Consider the following 25,026-nt stretch of genomic DNA (forward strand, 5'->3'; position numbering starts at 1 on the left):
CACAATTCATGGCTTTATAGTGAAAAGTGTGGAGTACAAATCTGACAAGGTTATGATGAGGTTGTTTTGTCCAACAAAGAAGAAACAATTAAACAATTAAAACAATCAAAGAAATTCAGCTATTAGTTTCATCTCTTCCATCTGCATATCTCTGTGAACCAAACAGGTATCATTCTTTCACAAATAAATGGCATTTTCAAATGATGCAATAGCCCAGGGAATAAAAAAAAAGTGTTTTTATTTTAATTGTAATATAATTTAACAGAAAACAATAACAGGCTAGAGAGGATATTTTCAACATGGGCTTAATAAGACACTTGGACTTTACCATGTGCTAATGAAAATCTCGCATTCAGGTCACACACGATTTTCTCCCTGATCAGATTAAGTATGCATGCGAGAATAAAAACCCTCACTTAATTCTGGGTTTGTGGAGCAGAATGAGGCTCCACTGCTCTAAATCCAGGTAGAGAGAAGATCTGACGGTTTGAAATAACAAATGAGAACTGCACAGTGGTTGGGAAAGGGTTTAAAATGGAAATGAATGGCGGAATTTCTTTTCAGACTGCTATTGTCAGTGGTATATGAAGTAAGACAACCCGCTAAAGCAGTAAAGCCCCTTGCCAAGACTCTTCTTCGAGCCTACAGTGTGTATCCATCTGAACCAATTTACAGCACTGCTGCATGTACAGTATAATGTCAAGTTACAGTAAAACATTGCTTTAATTAAGGCAATTTACAGGTCTGATTTTCTCCTGTTCACAGTAATATAAAACTACCTCCAGTATTATTCAATATTAACCCTTTGCTTCCCAGTGTCCAAATTATTTGACATTCAGAAAATGGGCAATAAATATTTATGGGAACATACCCTGGGCAGTAAAACATTAAGGCCACCATCAGCAGTCCCATACATATCAAACCAACATGCTGTGAACTGCTGATCCCTCTAAAACATGGATGCATCAAGGTGTTTGGGAGCAGTAATAAAAGTTTACAGCTGTAAAAGCATAGCGAAGTGCAATGAAGCATAGTGAAAGTGTGGTAAAACATAGGCTCTTGTAAAGCCCAGAGAGGTATGGTAAAACATATTTTTAAAAATGGCAAACCATGGTAAACCTTGGTAAATACATCGTAAAATCGTGGAAAACTGCAAAAATGCCATGTAAATGTAACAGGGTGAAGTTGTACAAGGGGCAATATTAACATGTCTAGGTTGATTCCTTTGTAAACTGGAGACAGTAGTTTCTGATTAGGCTGCACAATACGCCTTTGCAGTCTATGTAATGAATTGTCAGAACCAATACACAGAGTTCCACAATGTAATTTTACTAAACTCTTCTTATCTACTTTTATATAGCACACCAAGACAAATACTGCAGAATGTGGTATGATTTTATTACAATATTTAGCAGTTATACTTCGAACCCTGGTTCAAGAAGGGTTATACACAGTACCATAAATAATACCATCATAGCATAATGTATCATTTAAAACACATCAGACAGACATGGCTTCTTATTTTTTTTCTACCAGATGACGTATGGAACCTCTCAACATTGAAACTGGCACCAGTGTCTACAATGATGTGCAAATCATGTGTCACCCCGCCACAGCTACCACATCATTCCATTATGAGAAGCAGAATATATGACAATGACACAGTGTAACCCAAGGGTATTGTTATAGCTCTACTGAAGCATGCCACAACCCTAACACTACACCAAACAAGAATCAATGTGTATCACTTGAACGAATGTTCTGTTTTATAACGTGTTACAGATGAAAATAGTCTATTGTCCCATAAAAATAAAGGGAAAATGACTTCCAAATTCCCCTTTTGGATGAGTGTTTTAGCTCAGACCTTTGGTATGAATATACACAATGCTTTAAGAGCAGTTAAAGCTACAGTTGTAGTGTACATCTGCAATGTTTGCACTGCACTGTGTGTGTGTGTGTGTGTGTGTGTGTGTGTGTGTGTGTGTGTGTGTGTGTGTGTGTTTGAATGCCAGCTTGTACATTGAAAGAATCAGAATGATATTCAAGTGTTACATCTGAATAGACAGACACACAACACTATGGAACTCAAATTCCTAAGTATTTGTTCATTTTACTTAAAGCATCACACACGGTGTTGAGGTCACTTCTCAAGTCCTGGACAACATTCTCAATGCTTCTGGTGTCTTTCAACATTTCCACACTTTGAGTGTAAGGGTTAAAATACACTGAGAATGGACGTTTGATTGTTTTTGCAAATTCCCTGGAAAAAAAAATCAATAAAGATGTCATTCAGTTATAAAAACAAGTCATAACATTTATAAATCATTTCCACCAAGCTCAAACAAATCACCTCATCTTGTCTTTGGCTTCTTCGAAACTTTCAGAAACAAAATAGACTTCTTGGAAAGTTGTAATCAGACACTCCTGATTGCATGTGGTTCTAGGGTCAAACGGCTTTACACTTGCCTTATCAGAGAGCGCGTGCTGCAAAGACAACAAGTAAAACAGCGTTCACATCATTGCATGTCTGGTTCAGTGTGCAAATGAACTGGTTTGAGGCCAACAAAGCCATTGTATACCTTCAGCTCTCCAATAGAAGACAGCAGTCCTGCCCCATAGGCCCGGAGCTGCCCTTCTTGTTTGCAAAGTCCAAACTCTATGGTGAAGAAATAGCACTGAAAACAAAAAGAAAGACAATGGTCTTCACTCCAAAATAATGTCAGACCGTGGAATATTTGAATTTCACATTTTCCCTTTACCAGAATAGTGAAGTGTATCTGTGTTCACAAAATACTAAGGGTGGGTATTGGGACTGAAGATCTGTATTGCAATACTGAAGACAATATTGTGATATATTGCGATACATTGAATGCTAAATGATGCTGATGTTGATCTTCTGCTGCCAAAATAAATCTAAATAAACTGTGCTTTTTGTCATTTTCATGGAATTTAAAGTATTAGAAATGCCCAGCAATACATTTTTGTTGGATCCTCTGAAGCACATGTAATATGTATTACAAAAGCACAAATAAGTGAGACATTTATTTAAAATTAACCGCTGTTTTTTTTATTAAAGATCAAATGCGGTAGGTCCAGGGGAAAAAAAAAGATATTCAGAATATAGTGTAAAATTACATCATTGTCCAGAACTGTCGGCAGAAAGACTTTAAAAATAAATGTAAAAACTATTAAAAATGCACTGATACAGTTCTTAAATTTGTGACGAATAAAAAATAACTGAGCATTTGTGTAATTTGTAATTTTATTGGATGCAGAGTTCCAGAAAAAAAAAGATGTTGTGGTGGGAGGATGTGATATACTATACAGGGCATCGATGTGATTGAAGACAGGGGGAGGATGTGATATACTATACAGGGCATCGATGTGATTGAAGACAGGGGGAGGATGTGATATACTATACAGGACATCGATGTGATTGAAGACAGGGGGAGGATGTGATATACTATACAGGGCATCGATGTGATTGAAGACAGGGGGAGGATGTGATATACTATACAGGGCATCGATGGTGATTGAAGACAGGGGGAGGATGTGATATACTATACAGGGCATCGATGTGATTGAAGACAGGGGCAGGATGTGATATACTACACAAGGTATCAATGTGATTGAAGCTCTATGCTGGAGATTACCTCATAAATCGAAAGGAATAGAAAAAAACATGCATGATAAAAATAGTCCAAAAATAACCAAACCACCAAAGACAACATTTACCTTCCAGATACTTTCAAAACAAGCCACATTTGTCTGGAAAACTGACAATCTTTCAGCACTGATCAAGGGGGACTATGCTAAAAGTTTCATGTGAAACACATGCATTACCTATTAACGTTACCTCGAGTTCAGTGTACAAGTAAAATGTGAATTCATATCATTTGTTTGAAAAATAATTAATATTTTAATTGGTGTTCCGGTACTTTAAGATGTAGGACTACTGTAGGATTACACTACCGTATACAAAGTTGGTGGTACGGTCAGCATATTTCACTTCAGCCTTGCATAAACAACATAGAGCAATGTTTGATATTATATAGCCATCCTTTTTATATTTGTTTTATTTGAAAATGATTCCGCATATGACTTTGCTTTGCAGAATTTAAGCAGCTCAAAATCTCGGTGTGCTTCTACCATATTTTCTTTTGTGTTAGCACTGCTCTCATTACGAGCTCTCTCAGGAAATGATTGTCTCGGGAAGTAATAGCCGGCATTTTCCAGTAGATGTTTCCCTGAATCAGTTCAACCAAAAATACCGGTATTGTTGTTCAAATGCCTGTTATTGTATTGCCTGATGAATATTGCAATATACCAGTATATCAGTATTATCGCGCGCACCCCTATAAAGTACAACCCAGTTGCTTAGCCTGTTACATTTTCATAGACTAGAGTACATGCCAGTGCCTTTATCCTCTAGAATGAAGCTTTGCCACCAGTTGGAAGTGCATTTCAAGTAAACTACAGCACTTGTTCAGCTCTTCTGAGTAAGCAAATGACTTGGGTATACCAGGAGAACATGCCCCACACCAGGGTATACCAGGAGAACATGCCCCACACCAGGGTATTCCAGGAGAACATGCCCCACACCAGGGTATACCAGGAGAATATGCCCCACACCAGGGTATTCCAGGAGAACATGCCCCACACCGGGGTATTCCAGGAGAACATGCCCCACACCGGGGTATAATAGGAGAACATGCCCCACACCAGGGTCAATGCAATCCACTAGACTGGTCCTCTCCCAGGCCACTTCATTAGAACTGGATAATAGATTCATTATTCCCATAGCTTGTTTCATGCTTAAAGAACCCTAAAATAAAACTAATGTGCACAGAATGAGTACTGGCCTCCAAAAAGCAAAACAGGTCAAAGAGGTGTGTGGCAGGCTGGTGAGTGGATAGAGGCCCAGATACAGACTGCAGTTCAAAAAAATATACTTTTATTATAAATAGATACAAAAATAAAAAGGCACAAGGGCCAAAATAAAGGAATTTAAACACAAATAAAGCAAGACAAAAAGCAAAAAGAACAATTTCCAGGCTGGGCGATGCCTTCACTGGATTCAAACTTTCAAACATACAAACAAACAAACAAACAAACAAACCACCAACCTGCTTCCTCAGCTCCTTCTTCCCAAATGAGAAGCAGAGGCCTCCTTTTATGTCAGGTGGCTGGGCGCTGATTGATCGTTAATTAACCTAATCAACTAATCAACCCCAGCCACCTGAACATAATAAAGCCAGGCAGGGAGGGGAAATTAACCCCATCCCTGCCAATTTAAAAAGGTCAGAGCTTTGCTCTGCCACAAGGTGTCTCAAAAGGGTGATTTGTTTTGAGTTCTGATGCGATTCTTTCTACTGACCAATTTATCTACATAAATTTCAAATTTCAAATGGATGTCAAAATATCATATCAAATATAACTTGACACAGCTAATAAGCAAGCCGGCACTCATTGGCTTTAAAAAGAAACCGTAACCAATATTCCCGATCTCGGCTTCCTAATGATTTAAATTTGATTATGAATTCAAAAACTCTGCTATTTGAACCTACTTGAACAAGCATCAAGCCAATTTATGGGACCTGCTGTGTTTTGGGTTTATTTGTAAAGAGGGAGTGGTTGTGCAGTATTTATTTGATAGCCTAATTGTTTTTCTATGGGTCTCTCACGATATCGCGGCCCTCGATATATAGCAGATTAATTTTGGACCCCGACGCCTGAGATATATCGAGTGGGCAGTGCACTTTTTTTATTAGTTAATTATCACCTGCATCTGGCTACCATTGTAAATTAGAGCCAGGTGTAGGGTATTTAAAGAGAGCAAGCAGTCTCTTCGGGGCTGCTGCTGTGTGAAGGAGCCTGATTGAAGGTGTGCTCAATTGTAATACAAAAGGTACTGTGTGTATTTTATAGTTGTCCAAAACTGTGTGTTTTGTTAGCTGGTAAACAACTTAGCTGTCTAGCTTATTAGAATACTCCAAAGTGATATATATATATATATATAGAGAGAGAGAGAGAGAGAGAGAGAGAGAGAGAGAGAGAGAGAGAGAGAGCTTCAATTAGCAGTTTCATTAAAAAGCATTGATGCATCAATTTGATCCAACCAAATATATGATTTTTACATTTTTGTGTTTCTTGAAATGTTTATGAATCCATGAATTGGGCAACGCTGAAGTTTACATCAAGCGATCCAAACTACGAGGCTCACATCACACGATCCACATGGTTTTCATCACCTTCTTGCCGACACTGAAATTTACTGTTTTGCTAAAGGTTCCAATAAATACAACTTGATTTACAAGCCTTTAGCTGTAATAGTGATAAAGGTTATAAAAAAAAAAAAAACCTTAAAACAACATCAAGGCTCACAAGAGCATCAATCACCTAAACCTGGCTCTCGTCATGATCCGCAATGTGCAGTCATTAATTAGGGTTACTTTCAAGACGAAGAGGTCACTGCCAAGGTTGGGACTATATTACTAGATAACTCCTTTGCATCTGATACTTTGTGAAATGAAGGACGTGTAGCATGTTTATTATATAAGAATGCCCTTGTAACAGTGTTCTCTCTCTCACCTGCCACATCACAATTGATCAAAACAGCTCATTATGCATATCATTATGAGAGGCAGTGTGTGTTATTTGGTGAGATTAATATTTGGCTGAATCTGATATGATAAATGATGAAAGGTATGCAACAAAAGTATTTAGTAGTATTTGTGTTGGTATTATTATCAATAGCCTTAGTAGTAGTATTAACTATTCTACATGTTTGTTAGATGTAATCATTGCTATAATATAATTATCCAAGAATAGCTGTAAGGTCACAGTTCTAGTTAACAGCACACACACACACACACACACACACAGACTTTGCATTGTTAAGTTTTCACAGTAAATACTGCAGTACTGACAAAAGGTGCAGGATCTGTGATGGATAGTTCCATTTTTTTCAGGATTCATTTTGCAGACATTAATTCCTCATATCTATCCTTAGTGCATGATGCATAGTAATCCCTAACCCTCCATCAGTAATCCAGAGTGTATATCAAAGTTTAAAAATTAGGAGTTTGTGGACTTGGGAGGATGTGCTGCACTATAAAATATTGAGTTATTCACATCCGCAGCCTTTTTATCATTTTTATCCATGTACTGTACTGGTGTGGGGTAGGTGGGGTGGATGGGGGGGGTTGTAAATATTAAACTATGTTGCACTTTATCCTGCAAGGTAACAATCTTATTAATACCTCACAGCAGTGGCATTCGAAGAGTCCAATAATGGTGAGAAGGGGCATCATTGCTGAATCTGTGCATGGTTGCAGAAAGCATGCCTGCCTCTTAGCAGGGAACAGATACCATACAAAAACCTGTACAAACGGAACGATCCACTGACCAGAGCGGGATGGTATGAAAAAAAATATGATATGCTGTGTTTTATGAAATTAGACTTCACATGTTTTCTTAATGTAAGGCTAAGATTATCTCTCAGACAGTGTCCGGTCTGTCACAGACAAATAAGGACAGTTTTCCTCTCTTTAGAATTTATATTGCCGGTCAGAACATTCTATCGATAGAACACTGTCAAGCCCTGGATGAATGTGCTGTTCTATATTAGACAGATAACAGACTCACTGTTGCTAGTTTCTGAACATCTTCATCGGAGGCTCCCAGCGAGGCTAGTCCGATCTCCTGTGAAAACTGGGCAAACTTTGGATCGGCAAGGAGAGGCATGTGTCCCAGCAGCTCGTGGCATGTGTCCCTAAAACAAGGAGCAGCAATTTTTACATTGTATCTTTAACTGCTGTGTATTTACATAGTAGTTACTTAGTAAATATTTGTGTACTTACACATAATTACAATGTAATTATGCATAGTTACAATGTATTTAATGTGTGTCATATTTTTTTGCATGATTCTAACTCTAAATAAACCTAATTCTAAACTTAACCCTAAGCCACCAAAATGTAGCTCTAAACCTAACCCCAATCCCTAAAGATGTACACATTAAGTACTCTGTAACTATGCATAATAACATTATACTTATGTGTAAGTACACATGTATCTACTATATAACTACTCTGTAAAAACACATCTAGTTTAGCAATTAGCCAATGCATGTCAGCACACGCATCTATATAATACAATGTACCTGCCATGAGGTGGTCTCTGTTAAGGCCAGACACTTACGGTTCAGGGGTGTAGAGGGGGTCCGTGCCGTGGCGTATGTACTGTGTACAGTTGAACACTCGGTAGGCCAATCCAGCTAAGAAATCCCTGGGTGACAGGTATCCTGCCACAGGCCTGACTGTGAAACCAGATCTTTCTGAAAAGAGAGTGACATCCTGCTGTGATACTTTGTGATTCCAATCATATTACAGCCACTGCTCTGGCCCTTTCAAATGGGATTTGGTCACCATGGCAAAAAAAAAAAAAAAAACACAAAAAAAACATATGGAACAATTTTGAACATGCAGTGCCAAGGAATGCTCAGTTGAGTATGGCTTGGGGTAAATGTCTATTATGTATTTCTATTACAAAATGTAAAGGCGTTCATCAAACTGTCTGTAGTAAGCATCTACACAAACTTACAAACAGCTTCTACCAAGAGTAATTACAGGAGAACTATAGTGTTAGGAACAGGAATGCAGTCTTCGGAGGCACAGAAATGCCTGTGATCGGATTATTTTCAATGATTTAATGTATGTTATCATAGTAAGAAAAGCCGTACGTCTTTACCATGCGGAATAATAATGATAAAACAGAAAATAAATAAAAACCTCTGTGTTTAACGGGGGCCAGCACCTGCAGGTTCCAGAGCCAGTCTTATTTGTGGTTTCGAGGACAGTGTTCTGTTGATCGATGGGTGTGTTAGTATTGGATTCACAACGTAAAGGTTTCACACAACACTGGTCAGTAATGAAGCCCAGGACTCATTCACGTTCATCCATATCTACCACCCTACATTTCAATAACACAGGATAATACTACTGCCAAGGCTCATACTTTTCAATTCTTAAGATTTTCACAGAATTTGCTGCAATATTAACATGATATAAAGTATAAAATTCACTGTACCATATCAACTGAACTGCAGAACTACGAGCGACCAGGATAGGAAATCCATATCTTCATCAAACGTAACGTGCCTCACTTATTGGATTATCAGAGCGTCTTTATGTTTTACATGACGGATTGAGACCATCTCAATAGCAGCACACAAGTTATTTTAAATTTCTGGCACTTGTGTTGAAAGGGTCATTTCTAATTCAATCTACTGGCCCCCGGGCTGAGGATGTTTTACGATTACATATATGTTGTAAATGTGTGGCGTTACATCCTTGTAAGAGACGCATGTAGTAAATAGTGAATGGTAACCTCAGTATGCCGGTATTTTCAAAGAAACTGAGAGTATGACACATTGTGGAATACCAAAATCTGAATATTTTTACTCTCACCAAAATGTGTTCAGGTAAAAGTGTATCACCAGCTCTTTATTAACCAGTATTATTGGTTCTACAGTGGTCAACCATGAAACCCATGTAGTATGCTTCATTCTCCACAGTGTAACTCCAAAATGACAGCTTGTGACATTTGAGAAAGAAAGAGAGAGCATCAAAATCTCAACCCACACGAGTCATTTTAATCGTATAGTCCCCATGCTCAACCGTCCACTTCATCCACCGCATTTTTAAACAGCTTCTCAAACTGGCAATTATCCCTCAGATATTCAACTGTCAGGTTTAATTTTGAGGTGATTACTAAGAGTGTGCTCGGAGCTGAAGGGCAAATCTTACCGAATAAGGGGAGGGGGGGGTTGTATTATGCAGGATTGTTTTTGTGGTTAAGCCAATGAGACGCCGGGAATGGTGTCCCTTCAACAAGATGTAATCATTGCCTACTTTCCTAAAGCTCACACTGCACATAAAATGAAGTTAATCACATTTTCAGAATTGAACACAATCCAAAATATTTAGATTCTTGAACCAAAGATAGGTTAAAATTGTTGCACATCCCATACAATGTCACCCTTGCAACTGGAATTATTATGCCCTGGGTTGCTGTGTCTGCCACCTCAGTATTAGTAACCTTTTTTTAAGTTTCCAGTATTTGTTATATAGTAATTAATATATCCAAAAATGTGGACTTCATTGGGTTTGAACCCTACCATACTGTACTTACAGTAAATGGCACTATGGTTGACTGAGGACTTTTCAATCTCATTCAATGGTCATCGTTATAAGCAATCTATTGTGGCAAGTATAGGGCATTGAAAGGAACTACCAGATTTTTAAATTTTTTTAGGTTTGAGTGCCTTATTTATCTTGCAGACTTCCTATTCATAAATGACAGGGCTACAAGACATACCTTTCAGGAATTTAGAAACATCCTCAAGCTGTGGTACATTGTCTTCCCTGTACCCACAGTGTTTCATCAGTAAAGGAAGGTTCTTGAGATATTCCCGGCAGGCATGAGTGGGATAAAGCCTTGTCAACTCTCTGAACACTATGCCCCAGGTCTTCACTTCCTCTTCCATGTACTCGATACGGGGAATGGGCTGCCCACTAGAGAGAACAGAAGAAAAGATGTACTGCTGGAATGCAGCATTTGCTTAAACAGCTACAATTCAATACTTTGGTGCGGTTCAGTGGTTTCAACTCCCCAACAGAAATTCCTCTGGGATTGTTCTAAACTGAGCCGAGTTTATCCTACTGACGGGATGTTTTCCATTCTCTTGAAGCACAAATGCCGACTGTGTTATGCCCTCCAGCAAGCTCTGGCTCATCTGAATATACCTTTCAAAGGTCTCATGAGGGTATCTGGTATGTCTTCTGGACATAGCTACTTATTTATTAACAAATTGAAAGTTTGATAGCCATATTATGATCAATTTTTAATGCGCAAATGATTAATTGGCGATGTTCATGATCCAAGTAGGTCAAGTTAGGGTCAGCCTGTGCAATTAACTTCCATTAACGTGGTTTAAAAATCACTGTACAGTAACTTTTCACCTAAGCATGGTTTTGATGTTGCTGCTAAGATGTGGGATTTACAGTACCACACAGTACTCATCAGTGCTTAAACATGGTTTACTGTGCTTTACCACACACAGTATACTTCAGTCGATTTTAATAATGGGCCTTTTAGTAATCTACCACTATTGCTTGATGTTTCTAACAAAAGTCCTTTCCTAATTTTTGTGATTCTTTAAACAGTAAAATCTGTACATCTGTGGAAGTGAAAGTACCAGCTTTGATAACCATACAAAGCACCCTACAGAGCTATCTTCGGTTGGTTTTTCACCGTTCTTTGTTTGGCAGCAGCAGCTACATCTCGTTAATTAATTTCTGTAAACATTTTAATTAAAAGGATTGTTGTATGAATAACGCAGCCATGTCCCAGTCATCTAGGGCACCACAGCTACTCTTGTAATGGGGTCTTTCTTGCAGTAGTTTACATAAGATTTCAATGAAAGGCAGCTAGATGTTTCACACAGAGATGTTTGTATATATAAGGGTTTTTTTCCTTGTTTTACTCAATTATAAAATATGATAACGCTTTAGATAGTGTCTCTAATTATTATGTACCATGTACACATAATTACAATGTTATTATGCATAGTTATAATGTACAGTACTTAATGTGTAAATATTTTGCATGATGTGTAAGTACACAATTGTATCAGAAAAGGGTTAGGGATAGGATTAGGATTAAGGTTAGGGTTATATTGTGCAAAAAAAGATTTATACATTAAGTACATTGTAACTATGCATAACAACATTGTAATTATGTGTAAGTGTTACCTAAAAGCATTTTATTTTCAAGCTGCCTCTAAAACCGCATTCACTTATCAAGCCTGTACTAACTATTCTGTCCTCCGTTATGTTAGGTGTATTAGGTGTATATTTATTGATTGAAGTAGAAATCTTTTTTGGGGAATAACCTGGAGATTAAACATTTTTTGTTATGATTATACAAGCAACACTGTATTTTAAAGTGTCATTTAATTCAAGCAAGTCTAGCAATCATGCCAGACACCCAGATTCTCTTAGAATGAGGCCTGAATGTTTGAGGTCTGCGGCGTGGATAGAATCTCTGTTTAATGTCTCATCCCTTCTGAGCTCCCAAAATTGTTTCTGCAGCTCTGCTTAATTCCCTTTAAGCATTGACCAAGCCCTGATCAGAATCTATTGTGGTGCTTATGCAGGCATCGTAATGCTGTCATCGGAATTAGATAAAACACAGGCCAACACAGAGAGGACGAAAGTCATCCCAAAATCCCAAATGCACCCTTTACACATTTAACAGACGATTTGTTCAACATGTTTAGGTCCACTAACCATTATGGTTTGCACGTTTATTAAGACAAGATAAGGGTGTTGGCCTCTATGCTATATGTACTGTAAAACTGGCAAATAGGTTTAGTACTTACTATTTGTAATTCATGGCAACATCCACGAAATATTTTCGCCTTTGTCGATAAACGTTGTCTTTAAACCCCTGAAAAAAAGGAGACATGTAGCATTCAATACAGTCACATCACTGATCATTTGAAATGATCAATATTTCTAAAAGTAGAACTAAAATGACTAAAGTGTAACTAAAATACTGTATTAGTAAGAATGAGCACAAGAGGGAGGGCTATATATAGATACAAACCCAGTCAATAATGAGAATGCAAGTTGTTAATCATGTAAGATTACAATAGGTTTTGGATTGAATTGGCTATGTACAGTATGCCATTTTTTTTAAAGGAAGGTTTGTTATTATGGCCAATAACTGTATTTTGCTGGACAGTGCAGCCCTCTGCTCCACTTGATTGAGCCAAGGAAAACAAATACAATTTTTGATTACACAGTGATGGGGAAGACGTGAAACTCGGTACTAAATGCAAGAGGGCTGAACAATAAATGCTTAAAAAGTATACATTAGACACAGAGTCATACTCCCTTCTTGCATCCTGCTCTGTTTCAAGTCACTCTCATAGTGCAGAATACAGGGGACATGGAAATCATTTGCCTTCTAATAGGACAATAACTGTGTTTAGCCTGTCAGATATTCACTGCAATATTTCAAAGTGTGCTACTTAGCGGCAAGACTTTGTAATGAGTCTGCAGTTTACCATGGTAACAGCCTCCCATACTTTAACGATTAAGATGGCAGTAATTAACTCCAGCACGGTCTATTTTTACCCCATGAAAGCAGCAAGGTGTTGGTTCTGCTAGATGCTGTAATTATACACTGGGGGTGGGATGGCACTTAAAGGGCATCAGCCAATCAAGCCTGCAAGTAGAGCTGCCCTGTTACTGTAGCGCTCTCACATTCCATTCATTCACAATGCAGCCACCACTTTCATTGCCACGGGGAATCATTAAAACAAACCCAGTCGATAATGAGAATGAAAGTTTTTAACCATTTTCGATATCGCCAAGGATTAAAAGTTTGCCATTTGCCTCCACACAGCACACTTCATTTCCAAACAGCTTGGAGCTGTTTGCAATGACTTCATCTCTCAGAGCTTTTCATTTAGCTTTGATAACCTGTTCTTCATTCTCTGTATCACCGCTGTCCCGGGGTAGAACTGAGCAGAACTGCATCCTTCATCTATCTAACACCACATGAGCAGAGCTGGAAAACTCTTCTTATGTCCCATAATCATTTACATACAAGAAGCCTTGCTGTTGTCTTAAATTAGTATGCTATTCTGACAGTAAAACTACAGAGGGCTCACAAAATCTTTACAGCATGTGGTAAATACCTGAAGGTAATTTTAATGCAGCAATAAATTGCCTTATTTTGTATATCTGCCTTGAGGTCATTCACTTTAACTGTATTCTATTTAGTCATTTGAATTAGCAAGTGCTGAAAATATCAGAATACTACAATAGTTTGTTTTTCAATTACAACGAAATGTTTTATCAAACTATTTCAGATTATTTTTGCCCAGTAACTTAGTTTTCCCCATGTGCTTCCTTAGTTTTAATATGTGTAACACTTTACTTTAAGTGCCTTTAATTACTGTGTATTTACATATTAGTTACAGAGTAAATACATGTGCACTTACACATAATTGCAACGTTACTGTGCATAGTTACAATGCACTTAACTTTTTTTTTTATATTTACATATGTAATTGCACAGTTTATCAGGAAAGGGTTAGGTTTAGAGTTAGGGATAGGGTTAGGATTTGGGTTATACCATGCAAAAAATGTTGTACAAGTACACATGTATTTTTGTATTTACAAAGTAACTACTAAGTAAATGCATCATAATTAGAGACACTTAATGTAAAGTGTTACCAAATTATTGTAAGTAGAAAGGGGGGTTCTTACCAGTTTAAAACCCTAGTATGTGTGTTCTGTAGGATTCTCTATTGTTGTTTTGGCCAGGCTTATTAACTATACCAATACAATGCTTCTGAAAAGCCTCCTCAGGACTGATGACTGGCAGGAAAGTGACTTACAGGATGATCGGCATCCAGTTCTGAGCCGTACATCAGCACTCTGTGGGAGCACTGATCCAGCTCTGCGATCTTTCTGGGGAACCAAGGAACACCATCCAATCCTGTTAAATAAAACACAGAACACAATGAACTCCAGAACTCGATCGGAATTTAAACACCATCCAATCCTGTCAAATAAAACACAGAACACAATGAACTCCAGAACTCGATCGGAATTTAAACACCATCCAATCCTGTCAAATAAAACACAGAACACAATGAACTCCAGAACTCGATCGGAATTTAAACACCATCCAATCCTGTCAAATAAAACACAGAACACAATGAACTCCAGAACTCGATCGGAATTTAAACACCATCCAATCCTGTCAAATAAAACACAGAACACAATGAACTCCAGAACTCGATCGGAATTTAAACACCATCCAATCCTGTCAAATAAAACACAGAACACAATGAACTCCAGAACTCGATCGGAATTTAAACACCATCCAATCCTGTCAAATAAAACACAGAACACAATGAACTCCAGAACTCGATCGGAATTTAAACACCATCCAATCCTGTCAAATAAAACACAGAACACAATGAACTCCAGAACTCGATCGGAATTTAAACACCATCCAATCCTGTCAAATAAAACACAGAACACAATGAACTCCAGAACTCGATCGGAATTTAAACACCATCCAATCCTGTCAAATAAAACACAGAACACAATGAACTCCAGAACTCGATCGGAATTTAAACACCATCCAATCCTGTCAAATAAAACACAGAACGCAATGAACTCCAGAACTCGATCGGAATTTAAACACCATCCAATCCTGTCAAATAAAACACAGAACGCAATGAACTCCAGAACTCGATCGGAATTTATTAGTTATAAAGGCAATCTAGAAAGTTAAGAGGAAGAAGATTTTCTACAGTGGAAAACAATTCACCAATAATATTTTAACATAAATTCCTAGCTTGAAAGTATAAATGTAAGATTTATATTGGTGAGGTTCAATTATTACCAGAAAGAGGGTAGTTGAGGTATAAACTGTATACTTTTTAATGACCTTAAAAAGATTAAGTAGCCGGGTTCCGAAAAATATAGCGTTATATGTCGTCACATGTTGCTACAACTATTTAAATAAAGCACCTGTCATTTTTCTACTTTGTTAAAGTAAAGAAGCATTAATTACAGTGCAGAAAAGTGGAAAAAGGATCAATTACTCTGAGTGCATTTCCGTGACAAGAATACCATCTACCACAGGGTCATTTAAAGATTCAAACATCTGCTGTCTATAGTTTCTGTAGATAACTAGTAGTTGTCAGGCATAAGGTTTCCCAAAAGGAATTAGACACTGCATATAGCATAATGATACAGCAAGCTGATTACAGATAAGACACTGTAGAAAGTCATTAATGAAGCTTCCTGCAGAAAACAATTAGCAAAGTACAAAGGAACAAGTGGCTTATAGGTTACAGTGCTAGCTAGCGTTATAAAAAAAAAAAAAAGCCTTGCAGGAGGCTAGAGCTTGGACTGGAAATACAATTAAATCAAATAATCAGTGAACGAAGAGCAGAGTAGACCAACGGAAGCCTGGTAGTTAAAGTGCAGTCTCAGGTACAAAGACAGTCAAGTGAAAGACCAGAAAATAACCAATAATGCATTTTCTTGTGGACTTAGGCATTGTAAATATGAACCACAGTGTTGTCAGATTTTAATACAATGCTTGTTGAAATTATGGTTGGGTGTAATATTAAGCAACATCTCGAGTCTCGTACAGCAAGCATCACAGAGGAAGTCAAAAGATGATCTTCTAATACTTTGATAGACTTTGATTTATGACTGAGAGTGGGGTCAGACCTGGTATAATCTCTGAGCAAAGCTCCACAGAGACACTGCCTAACAGCTACAGGGTGGGTTTGAATACTGAATCTGGAATGGAGAAGGCGCCCTTACCCCCCTCCTCCTCCTGCTCTGTCCACATGCTGCCAGGAGGGTTCAGAGTGATGCTGCTGCTGTGGAGTTTCAGAACCAGGATCAGCTCGTTAAACTCTTTCTTGCTGCAGTCGCAGTCGGCGTAGATTTCGACCTCAGAGTTTCTCCGCTTGGACTTTCTCGATTCGATGTGAACAAGATTGACATGCTTTTCCTAGCAGGCGTAGTGAAGAAAAGGTGACAAGTGACATCTTGTACATTGATGAAGGTGAAACATTTTTGGAAAAGTAATTAAGAGTGTTGCTTGCTTTCAGACAACCTTGAGCAGTCTATGGCTGCCTTATTAGTAAATAAAACAGTTAAAATATAGAAGGGTGCAAAATGATGGAAATGCAAAGAAGGCCAGGGTGTAAGGATTGATCCTACTGGAGTTTACTTGCATAGCTCAATTCAATTTAAGTACAAAGGAACCAGTAGTTTTTTATATTTAAAAAAAAATGTGTATTTGCATAAAGAAGACACATGGCTAAAGCGCTGACTAGCATGCAAATAATTGCTTAACCAATTATAGATTATAAGGGCACAGGGCCCTCTTTACAAAAAATAATCTAAGGAAAACGCATTTAAATATCTGACAGGTGCTGAAAACGTTCAGGGGTAAATGTACTGAAATGGGCAAGTTGCAGCGCTAACATAAAGCAATTTGCAACAATTCTCAAAGTATACATTTTGTCACATATACTAAGAGAAGATATGTTAATAAAGAACGTCGCAATATACTAATTTAAATATTTGTTGTGTCATCTTAGCGAGATCTCTACCTTTGCAAAAGTCGTGCGACATTTTTTCAAATAAATAATAAAAGGCAGTTTAATCCCATCATATTCTATAGTGCCCCCCCCCCCCCCCCCCCCCACTGTCACCCCAAAATAAAAAATGTGTTTCTATCAAAAAGCTTTTCTTATTCATACAGCAGCCCCACATTAAACTGGATATGTTTCTCTGACATAAGGAGGGGTCGGGTTTAAAAAATATATAATAAAAATTGCTCACACACATACATTTACAGTTCTCTATGTATTTTAAATATAAATCATTGTGCTGAAATAGCACTAATGTGTTTTGGGTAGGCTACACATTACAGTATGTAAAAATATAAACCTGTACAGTACGCCTATACAGTACAGTAGTAAAATCAAATTAATACCCACCACACTTTCCTTTTACTTTAGCCTGTAAGCTTCCGATAACAAAAATAAATAATGTTGCTGCATTATATACATCTAAATGATTTTAGCTTATTTTTTAATTATACCACTAATTCATATTATCATGAGTAGCCTATAAGCCAAATGTATAATGTCAGTTTGTATACTGAGAATCAAAAGAAACTTATCACTTATATTTGGATAAAATTACCAGAAGCTATCGAAAAATGACAACCTCTGTTTTAGAGCTGGTGCAGTGACTTTTTATTGTGCTGATTATCAATTGACACCACAAAGATGCTGCAAAATGATCTGTCAGTCTTGGGCAGGTGTTGTGACTCTTGGTCTCCCAGTTTGTGGTCTGTCATTGACAGAGTGTGTCTGGTTATATCATCTCACTAGGCTTGAAATTGCTGGCTGTGAGCCCCCAAGGTGGCGAGCCACAGTACGCTGCCCCAGTCCAGCCTCCAACATGCCCATTGCATGAAGGTGCTGCTCTCTAGAGAGATGTAGTATATTGTTTTTTGTTTTGTTATTTTTTTGTGATTTTGTTTGTTGCTTTTATTCTAGCTTGTAATTCAATATCTGAAATCACTCCATGTCCAGTTTTCTATTCCTATAGAGATGTTCAGAATGAGCTGGAGGGGTTAGCGGCGCCTGTGCATTCTATTGCTCCCAACACGTTGGAGAAACCAGAAATGTCACAGAAATTTGGTTTGTAAGTACACTTTGCTTTTAGGGAAAAAATTGCATTGAGCACAACTGGCAATGCATGAAAAGAAACAGACTGGGACCAGCAACCATTGCAACTGTTCAAAACATGCTTTCAACAGTTCCTAACAAATTGATGCAATTGTAAGGGTTGCAATTTCCGGCAGCTATAGTACAACTCATTATAATATTTGAAAAAAAAATATTTGCACTGTCTCCAGCCACTTTTTGTGAATTTATGCAGGAACGCTCATAACTGCATATTCATCTAAGATTGAACCACAAAGAAAAGCTGCTGCCGCAAAGCGTTCCATAAAAAGTCGCTAACAGCACTGTGCTTGTTCAGTACATTTCACCCCAGACTTCCCACTCGTTTGCAGCTATTGTGACACCAGCAGCACTTTAGTACATCTACCCCTCAGTGCTTAAAAATGGTCAGCTCATCTTTGCTCTTATTAAAAAAAAAATTAAAAAAGAAGCTCAGTTACTATAATGCAAAGGCCAAACAGAATGTGTTGAGTTTGAGTTGTGTTACCCGCATCACTGCTCATCTGCATTCACAGATCAAGCACAAGCACAAGCACGTGACACATTTCTGTTGACCTTCCATGCCTTTTAAACACAAAACGAATACAAATTGCATTACAATTTTAGGAATGCTTGTGCGTTTAGGCAACTAAAAAATGTAAAAACATTACTGTCCAGTGAATGGTGCCATTTTCTCTCTCACCCTCCATAAAATGAATTTAATAAACACAAACCTGAAAGATTCTGAGGGCTTTGACTAAGCAACCGACTTCGTTTTTCAGGGAGAACACCACAGCCATTTTCCCACCATCAGCTGCCTTGCTTTTCACTTTGCCAGCTTCCTCAATTTTACTAAAAACACTCCTGTATTGCTATAATAGATAGGAGAGTAAAGTGAAACAGTGTGCATGACAATTAACATTTGCATACAGTATATGCACTGGTGCTTAAATGTGTCACCCATTAAAACAGTGATGAAAGCTGCAGAATTCTACATAACAAAATGAACATTTTAAGAAACATGTTAACCCATAGAGTTAGTTGAAGGGTAGCATTGTGGTCAAGCCTGGCTAGTGGCAGGAACAGATGCAGGAGGCAGCAGGCATAACATTTTTCCCAAAACCTTAGAAAAAAGTTTGCAAACGCCTTACATAATTTTCATATTTAAATGCTTCCACTGGTTTAAAGTAATGTACCGGCGTATTAAAGAATGCAACATTTGTAAAGAATGCCTTCATATAGGTAAAGTTACTGTTCTTCAATACGCTATACCCTTTCTTGAGTTACTCAGGTCCTTTTCAATATGATTTAATATGTTGCAAGCTAATTTCATTACTATGAAACTGAAAGGCAGGATTCAGTCCAGTTGCTCGCATGCAGGGGTACTGGAACGAGGGGTGTTGTGGGTGTGGCAGCACCTCCTGGATTAAAGTGCTGTGCACCTGCTTCCATTATATATAGGGGGTAGAGTTATTAACTTCCATTAGCTCCAATTGCAGTGTAAAAGAATGTACTAGTAACCTAAAAATCCACTGCAAAGTACTGCAGTAACCAACAATAAATGCTTATATTTACAGTATATGTGTATGTTTAAAATGCATTTAACATGTCATATATACCGTGTGTGTAAAACAATGTTTCAGAATAACATGTTTTCATATGGGTTACTATACTAAAGTAAAAATACAATGAAAATAGCAGTATGTGTGGTTGTAACATGCAGCGAAGGTGCAGCAGTCAGAGGTAGTTGTTTTTTGTTGGTTTAATGTGAAAACAGTTACACTGATAAAAACCACTAAAATAATGAAAAATCCGGTATAGTTTTTAAACTGTTTGTATGTGTCCAGCTTCTAAGCTTTGGAAATGGTGCATGGTTTTCTGTCGCCTCTTATTTTTATTTAAACACACACATTCACATATGTCTGGTTGGCAAGCCCATTTTTTTCACCACACACAATATTTACAGTACTAATTAACAATCACTCAAAACATCACATACAATATACAAACTGGTCCTCATGCTGCCACCGGTGGTACAAAGTTGTCAAAACAGGTTATAATTTGCGCAATTATTTAAAGCATGTTGATTCAAATTGACTGCAATTACATATTTTATTTTTAACTAGAATCTAAAACTAAAAGCTTAAGCTATCAGGGATGCACAGGTATTCGTTTATTTAGCAATTCGTAAAAATATTTACCAGTTTGGATGCCACTAATATGATTATACGTTATTGTGGAATCATTTTTTATTACATTAAAAGTGCATGGAAAACAGCCAAATTGCCACAAATCACCTTCATAATGGTTTGTTTTCTAAGACGTTTTGAGATTGAATGTACTTTTATCACACTTGTCCAACAATCTTGATCAGTTTCTTTCTATATATATATATATATATATATATGTGTGTGTGTGTGTGTGTGTGTGTGTGTGTGTGTGTGTGTGTGTGTGTGTGTGTATAGAGAGAGAGAGCAAGATGAGATACACAATGGTTCTAAAAGAGCAACACAAGAATAATCCATGAGTGTGGAAAGACAAACCCAGAGGAAGATGTCCCTAGTTGTTTACTGTATGTCTTTACTCACCAATGGACTAAGTTACCTGTGCATGCACTCTATATATAATAGAATCTTTCTTCACAGATAAAGTATTGTAGTGATATATATTGTAATGGAGCGGCACTCAATCTAATTCGTTTTGCCCCTTAAACACAGACCCGTCACAAAATTGGAGTTCAGCTCTTGCATGCACTCTTAATGAAAAATAAACAAAAACAAAACAAATACCTAGCTTGTTTGAGGAGCAATGACTACACACTTATGCAGATCTCTGACTCGCTCGCAGGATGGCTAAGCCGTTTACCTGGCATAAACAAAAACACAACAAGAAAGACAAAAAAATCCTGAAAATCTTCTTGTGTCATGAGTGTCAGCACTCACGAGACTTGATCTCGTCTGTCGGAAGACGAAGGAAGACGAGTCGTCACGTCTTGTCTGACCAGACTGAGGTAAAAAACTTGAGACGTGGACCGAAATTAAACTGGCCGTCCATGTCCCCTATTACTGTTAATTTGTGTAACATTTTTTTGGCAGGTCCTTCCTAGCGAGACAATGATATACTATATATATATATATATATATATATATATATATATATATATATATATAGATATACTTATGTCTACAATACAACCTGGTAGTACACTTACACCAGAATTCCAAAATATATTAGTTTAACTGTGTAACAAACAGTTGCCAGATCATAGATTTAATTTTCTTTAATATTTTTCCTAGTGTCTTCTTCTTGGTTTAAGATTATGGTTTTGTTTATTGTTGTGCTTGCCTTTGCCATGTCATTGTCGGTGAAAAGCGGCTCATTTGCAGACTGTTTTTTTTTCTTTTTTTTTTTTTTTTTTTGAGATGCAACTTTTGTAACAAGTCACCATTAATTTGTTTGACCAAATTCATTATAAAACCAAACAACAAGAAAGAAGCAACAGATGTGCTTTCCTGTTTAAAATAGTATAAAGAATAGGGTCCAGGCTAAGATGAGGTCCTTGTCTGAGTGTTGTACCTAATTTGGTGGTTGCCAACAACAACTTTCTTAGTTTAGAAAATAACTAAAAGCAGGATGGTATTTAAATTCAAGGGGAAAGCATGTTCAGCCTCTTGAAAGTACCTAGAGCCCTAGTTAGTAGAACATTGTCAGACTGCTCACTTACTTCACTTGAGGGGGGGTTTGGAAGACACACTGAATCCCTCATCTTAACTGAGCACCACAGTGGGATTTTTTTTTAATTTGTATCCAGATTGTTGGTTGTCTTGGGCATAATGGTGAAGAGAAACTTTTTCATAGAGTCGTAGACTGCGTTTTATCTGGCTCACGATCGTAACAGATGTGCGCACACTAGCTTTAGGCAAGTACAACTTGGTAGGCTGGAGGGAATTAATGCCCCCACGTAAGCAGGGGAGCTGACAGTGTCTGCTCAAAAAACACCCTTCAAGTGATCCATCTGACATTAACCTGGTGTTAGAAAGGCAGGAAAAAAAAAAAAAAAAAAAAAAAACATGAAATGAAAACTGTTAACACCAGCTACTATGGTCGATTTATAAAAAATAGATTTGCTTCTATCGTAATAGCATTATATATATATTATATATATATATATATATATAATATATATAATATAATATAATATATATATATAATATATATATATATATTATATATATGCTGTTTTATATAAACTACTAAACAAAATCAAGTACTCACTGTTTGGTTGCCTAAATGGTGCTCATCAAACATAGCAGAATCCAAGGATAATCCTCTTCTTGCCCAGTATTTGCTGGAGAACATCATCATTGCTGGTTGCATTGTGGATGCAATTAGTGATCTGTTTCTTACAAAATATAGTTAGTGTATGAGAAACAAAAAGTGGCTGAATGCTAGCGATTCATTCAGCACCGTGGGTCTTGGTGTTCTTTTCTCCTGCCTGAATCTCTCATTCTTTATATACTGTCCCAGCTGATGCAGCTGATGTAGATAAGGCTCCCCATTCAAGATAATCCTGACATGCCTTTTGTTGAGAAATCAGCCTGCTGGTGGTTTATAGAGAAACACATTTAATGTAAGGGTACATTTTGTCCATTTGGATGTTAGATGCTAATGATGGTGAATTTTGATGTTTATGAATAATAATAGCTTGAATGTGTGGACATGCTGCATATACAGAAAAAGTACCTGTATACAACATTATTGTCAATGTCCCTAATTGAAATTCAGTGGTTTTTAAAGTCTTCGATTGCAGAAGGTGTAATTTATTCTGTATTATATTGTATTCAGCTTTTTACATTTTATATGTTTCTGTGGGGATATATTCATTTTAAGCACCCATGGGTGCAATGCACCCTTTGCCGCTGACAAACTGGCATTAGGGTGCTGTTATTATCACTGTGAAAACCCACCTTCTAAAAGAAGCATCATGCATGATATCCCATGCAATAACATGTTTTGCATAAATACACTAATTTAGATTAACAACAAAGCTCTAAAATGTTTTTTTTTGTTTGTTTGAAATTGTTCTCTGCGTCCCAAACAGGTGTTGTAACACAGATTTTGGTAAGCTATTTACACCTGATATTTAATTGCACAATAATCTAATGAGCTCCCACTTGTAGATCCCTCAGCCACTTTGCAAGACATGCAGGGACAAAAAAAATAGAAAAACATTTAGTGTACACATCTCTGAAGAGCCAGCATTGCTCTGGAACAATTTAAACACCTTGCAGACCCATCTGGGTCTATCCAATTGATCTAAAACTGTGGCTGACATAAATATAGCCATTGTTTAAATCATGAACTCAATAACCTTACTGAGTTTTTTCATGTTTTTACAGTGGCTTGCTTAAGTATTGACCCCCTTGGCATTTTTCCTATTTTGTTGCCTTACAACTTGGAATTAAAATTGATTTTTTGGGGGTTTGTATCATTTGATTTACACAACATGCCTACCACTTTGAAGATGCAAAATATTTTTTATTGTGAAACAAACATGAAATAAGACAAAAAAACAGAAAACTTGAGCATGCATAAGTATTCACCCCCCCAAAGTCAATACTTTGTAGAGCCACCTTTTGCAGCAATTACAGCTGCAAGTCTCTTGGGATGTGTATCTATAAGCTTGGCACATCTAGCCACTGGGATTTTTGTCCATTCTTCAAGGCAAAACTGCTCCAGCTCCTTCAAGTTGGATGGGTTCCATTGGTGTACAGCAATCTTTAAGTCATACCACAGATTCTCAATTGGATTGAGATCTGGGCTTTGACTAGGCCATTCCAAGACATTTAAATGTTTTCCCTTAAACCACTCAAGTGTTGCTTTAGCAGAATGCTTAGGGTCATTGTCCTGCTGGAAGGCGAACCTCCGTCCCAGTCTCAAATCTCTGGAAGACTGAAACAGGTTTCCCTCAAGAATTTCCCTGTATTTAGCGCCATCCATCATTCCTTCAATTCTGACCAGTTTCCCAGTCCCTGCCGATGAAAAACATCCCCACAGCATGATGCTGCCACCACCATGCTTCACTGTGGGGATGGTGTTCTCGGAGTGATGAGAGCTGTTGGGTTTGTGCCAGACATAACGTTTTCCTTGATGGCCAAAAAGCTCAATTTTAGTTTGTTGTGGTGCCATATTCTTTCCATTTTTTAATAATGGCTTTAATGGTGCTCCGTGGGATGTTCAAAGTTTCGGATATTTTTTTATAACCCAACCCTGATCTGTACTTCTCCACAACTTTGTCCCTGACCTGTTTGGAGAGCTCCTTGGTCTTCATGGTGCTGCTTGCTTGGTGGTGCCCCTTGCTTAGTGGTGTTGCAGACTCTGGGGCCTTTCAGAAAAGGTGTATATATACTGAGATCATGTGACACTTAAATTACACACAGGTGGACTTTATTTAACTAATTATGTGACGTCTGAAGGTAATTGGTTGCACCAGATCTTATTTAGAGGCTTAATAGCAAATGGGGTGAATACATATGCACGCACCACTTTTCCGTTATTTATTTTTTAGAATTTTTTGAAAAGTTATTTTTTTCATTTCACTTCACCAATTTGGACTATTTTGTGTATGTCCATTACATGAAATCCAAATAAAAATCCATTTTAATTCCAGG

The 25,026-nt window shown here is 37.5% G+C and overlaps 1 protein-coding gene across 1 annotated transcript; it reads right to left on the bottom strand.

Moving 5' to 3' along the window:
* Positions 1 to 22,942, bottom strand: LOC121320056 (tryptophan 5-hydroxylase 2-like). Its single transcript, XM_041258210.1, has 11 exons — positions 22,631 to 22,942; positions 19,090 to 19,227; positions 16,431 to 16,623; positions 14,477 to 14,577; positions 12,446 to 12,513; positions 10,381 to 10,577; positions 8,203 to 8,338; positions 7,648 to 7,774; positions 2,580 to 2,675; positions 2,351 to 2,484; positions 1 to 2,260 (listed from the first exon to the last, which is right to left on the bottom strand). Exons 1-11 carry the CDS (start codon positions 22,730 to 22,732, stop codon positions 2,086 to 2,088), a joined length of 1,467 nt encoding a protein of 488 aa, XP_041114144.1. The 5' UTR covers positions 22,733 to 22,942; the 3' UTR covers positions 1 to 2,085.
* Between the last annotated feature and the right edge of the window lie 2,084 nt (positions 22,943 to 25,026).

This window comes from Polyodon spathula, chromosome 8 (genome assembly GCF_017654505.1).
Source record: "Polyodon spathula isolate WHYD16114869_AA chromosome 8, ASM1765450v1, whole genome shotgun sequence".
In the NCBI taxonomy this organism is placed as follows: Eukaryota; Metazoa; Chordata; class Actinopteri; order Acipenseriformes; family Polyodontidae; genus Polyodon; species Polyodon spathula.